The sequence below is a fragment of the Trematomus bernacchii genome, unplaced genomic scaffold (assembly GCF_902827165.1).
Source record: "Trematomus bernacchii unplaced genomic scaffold, fTreBer1.1, whole genome shotgun sequence".
Classification (NCBI taxonomy): Eukaryota; Metazoa; Chordata; class Actinopteri; order Perciformes; family Nototheniidae; genus Trematomus; species Trematomus bernacchii.
The window spans coordinates 41,444-48,729 of NW_022987606.1; the positions used below are offsets into that span (position 1 = coordinate 41,444).

A 7,286-nucleotide genomic window follows, 5' to 3' on the forward strand; every position below is an offset into this window, starting at 1 on the left:
AAACTGATCCAGATTTGAACACTGTCCTGACGTCAGGACGGTGGCGCTACGGCTATTGGGCCAACTCTCCACCTATCAGGGGAATGTGGGGTTGGGCCACGGCCGGCCATTGCTGCTCGAAAGCGCTGGAGACGCTGTAGTACATATGCCAGGCCTGTAAGTGGCGCTGTAGTCTGCCACAAAAGCAGCGAAGAAGACTTCCCGCGCATGGTTGCCATGGTTACCCTTCTGTTTATTCTCCGCTGTGGCTTTTTTTCTCCCTCCCCTCTTCTAAGGAACGAGGGGACCGTGCGGCAGAGTTTCAGTTTTCTTTCGCCGGTCAAGATGTCCGTTAAAGTTTAAATCTTCCGGACAAAATGATAAAAGTGCCGGTCAAAGGTCTTCTTTGTTATTTATTGAGTTTTAAAACAAATGAATAACGACTCTATATAATAAAACACGGAGGACGGAGATCTCTTTTTCTCCCCCTCTTCTGACAGCCCAGCAGCTGATCAGAGCACGCTCCTCTCCTGCAGGAGGAGTGTCAGCTGATCAGGGCGATGAGGTCGACCAATCAGCTGAAGAGAAAATACAATACAATTTTTTTGACAGAGTTTTTTATTTAGATCATTATATTTAGAGATTACATCATATTCACAGGCTCTGATTGGTCCATCTGTTGATATCAAAGAGACTATTCAACAGTTTGACCTCCATAATGTTCTTAATAACTCACTTTAATGTCCTGGCAGTTTTAGTGTCTAAGAACTAAAGTCTGAACACACGTTAACATTTAGTGCTCACAGGAAACAGAGAAACACAGAGTTTCTGACGGTCATTGAACGCCTCATCGCTCGTTCTGTCTCCAGATTCTTTTTCAATAAAGTTTTCACAGCTTCTGCAGTCCTCTATATGTCTCCTCTCTCCTTCTCGTGTCTCCTCCAGGTGTCTCCTGTCTCCTCCAGGTGTCTCCTCTCTCCTTCTTGTGTCTCCTGTCTCCTCCAGGTGTCTCCTCTCTCCTTCTCGTGTCTCCTCCAGGTGTCTCCTTTCTCCTACAGGTGTATCCTCTCTCCTTCTTGTGTCTCCTCTCTCCTCCAGGTGTCTCCTCTCTCCTTCTTGTGTCTCCTCTCTCCTCCAGGTGTCTCCTCTCTCCTCCAGGTGTCTCCTCCCCCCCAGGTGTCTCCTCTCTAGATGCTCTCTATCTGCCTCCTCACCTTCTCTGAGGCGAGGCGGTCCAGTAGCCTCTGCCTCAGGACCACCACCACCGAGGAGGAGAGGGTGAGGACCAGCATGGAGGCCTCGAACCTCCAGAAGAGCCGCTCCTCCAGGAGGGACGAGCGGCAGCTGGGGGGGATCAATATATATATATATATATATATTAATACACATCTAATTAGGTACATTGAAGTTACAGCAGTCACATGAACATCGTGTTGTTGGTGGTGAGTGATCTGTCGCCATGGCAACGGCTTATGAGGAAACCCCTTAATAGAGAGGCGAAGCCCCTCCCTTTCCTCCATGGGACCTTAGAGAGAGGCTGTGTTCTGTGTGTTCTGTGTGTTCTGTGTGTTCTGTGTGTTCTGTGTGTTCTCTCTGTTCTGTGTGTTCTGTGTGTTCTCTCTGTTCTGTGTGTTCTCTCTGTTCTGTGTGTTCTCTCTGTTCTGTGTGTTCTCTCTGTTCTGTGTGTTCTGTGTGTTCTCTGTGTTCTGTGTGTTCTGTGTGTTCTCTCTGTTCTCTCTGTTCTGTGTGTTCTGTGTGTTCTGTGTGTTCTCTCTGTTCTGTGTTCTCTCTGTGTGTTCTCTCTGTTCTGTGTGTTCTCTCTGTTCTGTGTGTTCTGTGTGTTCTCTCTGTTCTGTGTGTTCTGTGTGTTCTCTCTGTTCTGTGTGTTCTCTCTGTTCTGTGTGTTCTGTGTGTTCTCTCTGTTCTCTGTGTTCTCTGTGTTCTCTGTGTTCTCTGTGTTCTCTCTGTGTTCTCTCTGTGTTCTCTCTGTGTTCTCTCTGTGTTCTCTCTGTGTTCTCTCTGTGTTCTCTGTGTTCTCTGTGTTCTCTCTGTGTTCTCTCTGTGTTCTCTATGTTCTCTCTGTGTTCTCTGTGTTCTCTCTGTGTTCTCTCTGTGTTCTCTCTGTGTTCTCTCTGTGTTCTCTCTGTGTTCTCTCTGTGTTCTCTGTGTTCTCTCTGTGTTCTCTGTGTTCTCTCTGTGTTCTCTGTGTTCTCTGTGTTCTCTCTGTGTTCTCTGTGTTCTCTGTGTTCTCTCTGTGTTCTCTGTGTTCTCTCTGTTCTCTCTGTTCTCTCTGTTCTCTCTGTTCTCTCTGTGTTCTCTCTGTGTTCTCTGTGTTCTCTCTGTGTTCTCTCTGTGTTCTCTCTGTGTTCTCTCTGTGTTCTCTCTGTGTTCTCTGTGTTCTCTGTGTTCTCTGTGTTCTCTGTGTTCTCTCTGTGTTCTCTGTGTTCTCTGTGTTCTCTCTGTGTTCTCTGTGTTCTCTGTGTTCTCTCTGTTCTCTCTGTGTTCTCTCTGTGTTCTCTCTGTGTTCTCTCTGTGTTCTCTCTGTGTTCTCTGTGTTCTCTGTGTTCTCTGCAGGGTCGTCGCTCGCAAACAATGATCGTATGGATATCAATAACCCCACATGACTAGGATTGCAGCTTTAATTCAATATAAATATTTGAAGATAAGTAAAGAAAGAATGTGGAAATATATAAACGCAGTAATACACGCAGTAATACACGCAGTATATAAACACAGTACTCCTGACCTCTTGTACTCGTCCTTGTTGGATCTGGTGCAGTTGACTCGCTCCACGAAGCCCGTCGGCCCGCAGGACGCCCAGGACGTCTGAGACAACAACAACAACATGTGTCGGCATGGTAACAACAACAACAAGCAGCAGCTGTAAACAAAGGCCTGCGAGGCGTTCAGGGTCTCTGGAGGCATCACTTTGAACACTAGCTGAACGTAACATTGTGACATGTGAATGTGCTTCAGACGAGTAGAGCCTCACGGTCTGGAAGGCGGTGCACGGCGAGCACTCGGCCGTCACCACGAAGTCCTCCAGCAGCCAGCAGGGGGCGCTCTGCTGCTTCACTGGGGGGGGGGGTTAATGATCAATATTATAATCATACTATTTATTTATAAAGTTTATTCTGATCTATCCTCACCTGTAGTTTTCTCCTCACTCAGCAGGGCGGCTCCAAACACTCTGAAACACACCGATAATCATGTTATCAATAATATTCATTAACATCAGATCAGAAGTACTTTATTGATCCCATTTAAAGTATACCATGTCTGACCTGAGGGACACCAGGCTCCAGAACAGCGCCTGGAGGACCAGCACCCGGGGCCTGCAGCAGGCTGAAGGGACCCGACACTCACTCTCCATCAGGAGGGAGCGGCAGCAGGGGGGGGGGGGGCCGCCACGCTGAGGACCTCTGACCCCTACTGATGACCTCTGCTGACCTCTGCTGACCCCCTCTGACCTCTACTACGGACTCAGCCGTTCAAAACTGCTTCTAATCTGTAATTAATGTTGTGTTTTATATATTTTAAGTGTGTTGTTTTAATGTTGTCTTTATGATTTCTCACTCTGTAAAGTGTCTTTGAGATTCTACAAAAGCGCTCTATAAATAAAATGCATTATTATTATTACTGTCTGTCTGTCTGTCTGTCTGTCTCTCTGTCTCTCTGTCTGTCTGTCTCTCTGTCCCTCAAGTAGTTGTCTCCAGGCTGAGAGAGAGAGAGAGAGGGAGAGTGGAGAGAGAGAGAGAGAGAGAGAGAGAGAGAGAGAGAGATAGATGTCATCACATGTCTCTTGTTAGACACTTTTATCCAAAGAGACTAAAGTACACTCAGTCCTGAGGACATTAACCACAGAGACAACGCACTGTCCCACTGAACCACAGAGACATGCTGACTGCAGGGGGATCGAACCGGAGCTCCCCTGACCCACAGCCTCATAACCCCCTGCAGAGGACCAGTCTGAGGTCAGGGGTCAGCTGGTCTGAGGGTCATGTGACCTGGCTCACTGTTACCACAGCTGGGAAGTTACTAAGTACTTTTACTTAAGTCTGTTTTGTTTGTACTTTATTTATACTTTAACTGCATGATCAAATATCACAGTGATTACTAAATGTACACTGACGGTCACTTTGTAGTATTAATACACGATGAGCTGAATATTTAATACTGATCACACAGTACTTCAGATAATACTTATAACATTATAATACACCATGCACATATAATCCTGTATAAAGAGTACTTCAGACACACTTTGACTTGAGGAACATATTTATATAAGGACTATTCCTGTGACAGAGTATTTAAAGTATTTGTACTTTAAGTAAAGGAGTATTTCAGCTGTGAGAGTTTCACAGAAACAAAACAAAGATAGCAGCCGTTAGCAGCTAACAAGCTAATCACGTGATTCTTCACTATTAACCGGATTACATCAGCACATACTTAAGGTGTGACGTCAGCAGAGATTTAAAGTCACATATTAAATAAATAACAACAACAATAATAAATAACTTTGTTTGGAAACTCCATGAGAAAACAAACGAGCTAATGTTAACGGTTAGCATAGTGTTTATTAGCAGCTACATGCTAGCGTTAGCTTAGCTCCGGACAGGTAAACACTCACCTGAAGCCGTCAGTCTGTTTCCGGTTAAAGGACCGGGATCTGACCGGGTTAACAGCAGATAAACGGGTCGGTACCGAGTCTGTTAGCCGGTTAGCTACTGTTACACTTCCGGTGCACACCACCACAATAAAAGACTCGCTGCGTTAAACACGTGTACACTTCCGGTGCACGCTTTCAGAATAAGAGTCCCTTATCACAGAGGACATATATTATATATCTAAATATAAATATATAAAGTATAAAACAGTTTGAACTTTATGGTTTAAATAATTTAAAAAAGGCAAAAAAAAAGCTGAAAATATTATTTAATATTTAAAGCTGTGAAAAGTAACTTTAGGTATTTTTATTTAAATACAACTACTTTGACTTCTTTACTGCAGTATTCAAAGGTTCTTGTACTCCGTTACATGAAGAGGGTTCTGCTTCTTATAGTCAGCTCCTTTATCATCAGATAGACTTCATGGTTCATTATTATATAGTATTGTTTGCATATTAACTCTTCTCTAAATCTCCCTGGTCCCCGGCTTGATCTTCAATCTCAGGATCCATGTATCTCTGATCCTCTCCAGAATGGAAGTAGTCATCACATACAGATCATCAACTAGTTCCTGAACAGTGTCCTTCACATGCTGATATACAAGAGAGGGAGTTACACAGTCACAAGATGGAGGAATAGAAAGCAGTATTCAATGTTTACTTCAGATTAGCTCCACGTCAGAAATGATCATGCTTGTCATATGTCTATCTCCATAGAGGCTGAATCATCATGTTAATCACATAGCTATCATATGCCTAAAACAGTCCTGATGCTCTTCTAGGTAATCATACATCCTGTCATGTACACAGCTACAGTTGGGATACCTTTCTTATCATGTTACTCTCATGTTGGAGGAGGACGTTCAGTGTTTCCCCATCAGTCTCTCTCTCCTGAAACACGGGTCTCAGGTCTTCAGTCTCATTTATATATAAACGTGACTTCCTGCTGGACTTTCACAATAAAACTCTCAGAGGAAACATCTGTTTAATAAAGACCACTTTATTAGAGTTTCTCTCAATCTGTGTACTGTGTGTACTGTGTGTACTGTGTGCACTAATGGCTGTGTGCACTAATGGCTGTGTGTACTGTGTGTACTGTGTGTACTAATGGCTGTGTGTACTGTGTGTACTGTGTGTACTGTGTGTACTAATGGCTGTGCAGGTAGAAGTGAGAGCACCTGGAGCCCCGCGGACACACACACACCTGGACAGACCGGGTCTCACTGCGGCCCTTCCAGCAGAACCTGTCTCTGTGACACTGAAAGACAGACAGGTGAGAGACAGAGAGACAGACAGGTGAGAGACAGAGAGACAGACAGGTGAGAGACAGGTGAAAGACAGACAGGTGAGAGACAGACAGGTGATAATATATATATATATATAATAAACCCAGCACCTCTTTTCACCCTCTGTCTGAAACCAGAGCCCAGTCTACTCTGATTGGTTAGCTGGCCAGCTCTGTTGTGATTGGTCAACCAGTTAGACATGTCCCGCCCCTTAGCCTATCACGTACAATGTGTGGGAGCGCTAGCCAATAGGAGCGTGAGTGTTAGAGCTCACTAGACATCTGATAGTGATGTCACCACGTTGTCAGAACATCACAGTCAACATGAACATGAAGCAGTGTTTACCAGCAGGGTGACTCTGCGTCTCCTCAGCCGGCGGCAGAGACCTGGGAGACGCCTGAGACCTTTCTGTGTCTTCAGAGAGACCCCTCCAGACTGAGAGACTCCTCCAGACCCTGAGACCTTCAGAGGAGAGACTCCTTCAGACTGAGAGACTCCTCCAGACCCTGAGACCTTCAGAGGAGAGACTCCTTCAGACTGAGAGACCCCTTCAGACCCTGAGACCCCCACCTGAGGAGACAGAGAGAAACCTCACTACCAAACACACCTGGAGGCTGAGGCAGAGAGTTACAGTTATATATCATGAAATGAGACCAGTGATACTTTTCTACGATAGAGAACCCCCCCAGCTGTCAGTGAATAAATCAGTCTCTCTAATTGAGCTGAACTTCCTACCAGAATGCACCTGTGATGTACCTGCAGGCGGGGGGGCAGGTGGGAGCCGGCTCTCTGCAGACAGACGAGCAGCAGGAACAGGAAGCACACCTGACCCTTCATCTGTCAATCAATCAACCTGTCAGTCAACCTGTCAATCAACCTGTCAATCAATCAACCTGTCAATCAGCTATGACGTCCTCATTAACCTGAGAGCAGTCCCTCTCCAGGTGGTCCTCCCTCTCTCCCCTCTTCCTCTGAGAGACACTGAAGGTGTAATCCTCTTCCTCAGGTTTAGGAGTCACATGACGATGACATCACTCTGAGCTGCAGGTTGTTGATCCTGAGTGTCCAATCAGATCCTTTCAAAACAGGTTGTTGATCCTAAGTGTCCAATCAGATCCTTTCAAAACAGGTTGTTGATCCTAAGTGTCCAATCAGATCCTTTCAAAACATGGGCAGCTTTAAAGATTACATCTTCATTTAAAACCTGCACACATTTTAGGTCCTTTTTAAAAATATACAAAATGCTGTTTGTTTTATTCCTCTGTCTCTCAGCAGAAGAAGAAGAAGGAACTTCCTGTGGACATCGACTGTAAAGATATAGATGAGGGTGTAGATCTGAAGACAGGACGTAG

The 7,286-nt window shown here is 45.2% G+C and overlaps 2 protein-coding genes across 4 annotated transcripts; both read right to left on the reverse strand.

Moving 5' to 3' along the window:
* Positions 1-579: 579 nt before the first annotated feature.
* Positions 580-4,749, reverse strand: jtb (jumping translocation breakpoint). Its single transcript, XM_034130948.1, has 6 exons — positions 4,613-4,749; positions 3,264-3,487; positions 3,129-3,169; positions 2,972-3,054; positions 2,726-2,805; positions 580-1,323 (listed from the first exon to the last, which is right to left on the reverse strand). Exons 2-6 carry the CDS (start codon positions 3,350-3,352, stop codon positions 1,167-1,169), a joined length of 450 nt encoding a protein of 149 aa, XP_033986839.1. The 5' UTR covers positions 3,353-3,487; positions 4,613-4,749; the 3' UTR covers positions 580-1,166.
* Positions 4,750-5,630: 881 nt separating this feature from the next.
* On the reverse strand, positions 5,631-7,031 carry si:ch211-191i18.4 (uncharacterized protein LOC799350 homolog). 3 transcript variants are annotated; one of them, XM_034130983.1, is made up of 4 exons: positions 6,858-7,031; positions 6,670-6,771; positions 6,280-6,504; positions 5,631-5,906 (listed from the first exon to the last, which is right to left on the reverse strand). In XM_034130983.1, the coding sequence occupies exons 2-4, from the start codon at positions 6,769-6,771 to the stop codon at positions 5,796-5,798; spliced, it is 438 nt and encodes a 145-aa protein (XP_033986874.1). In that variant the 5' UTR covers positions 6,858-7,031; the 3' UTR covers positions 5,631-5,795. The 3 variants fall into 3 exon arrangements, with proteins under 3 accessions (XP_033986874.1, XP_033986875.1, XP_033986873.1); XM_034130984.1 differs by having other exon boundaries at positions 6,691-7,031; XM_034130982.1 differs by having other exon boundaries at positions 6,670-7,031.
* Between the last annotated feature and the right edge of the window lie 255 nt (positions 7,032-7,286).

Excerpts from the sequence above, each read along its gene's own strand:
- jtb (XM_034130948.1), bottom strand. The coding sequence starts at position 3,352 with ATGGAGAGTGAGTGTCGGGTCCCTTCAGCCTGCTGCAGGCCCCGGGTG. Across the intron at positions 3,170-3,263 it reads TGGAGCCTGGTGTCCCTCAG|AGTGTTTGGAGCCGCCCTGC; the intron begins GTCAGACATGGT and ends GGTGTGTTTCAG. Across the intron at positions 3,055-3,128 it reads GAGTGAGGAGAAAACTACAG|TGAAGCAGCAGAGCGCCCCC; the intron begins GTGAGGATAGAT and ends CCCCCCCCCCAG.
- si:ch211-191i18.4 (XM_034130983.1), bottom strand. The coding sequence starts at position 6,771 with ATGAAGGGTCAGGTGTGCTTCCTGTTCCTGCTGCTCGTCTGTCTGCAG. Across the intron at positions 6,505-6,669 it reads TACATCACAGGTGCATTCTG|GTGGGGGTCTCAGGGTCTGA; the intron begins GTAGGAAGTTCA and ends CTGTCTCCTCAG. Across the intron at positions 5,907-6,279 it reads GACGCAGAGTCACCCTGCTG|TGTCACAGAGACAGGTTCTG; the intron begins GTAAACACTGCT and ends TCTGTCTTTCAG.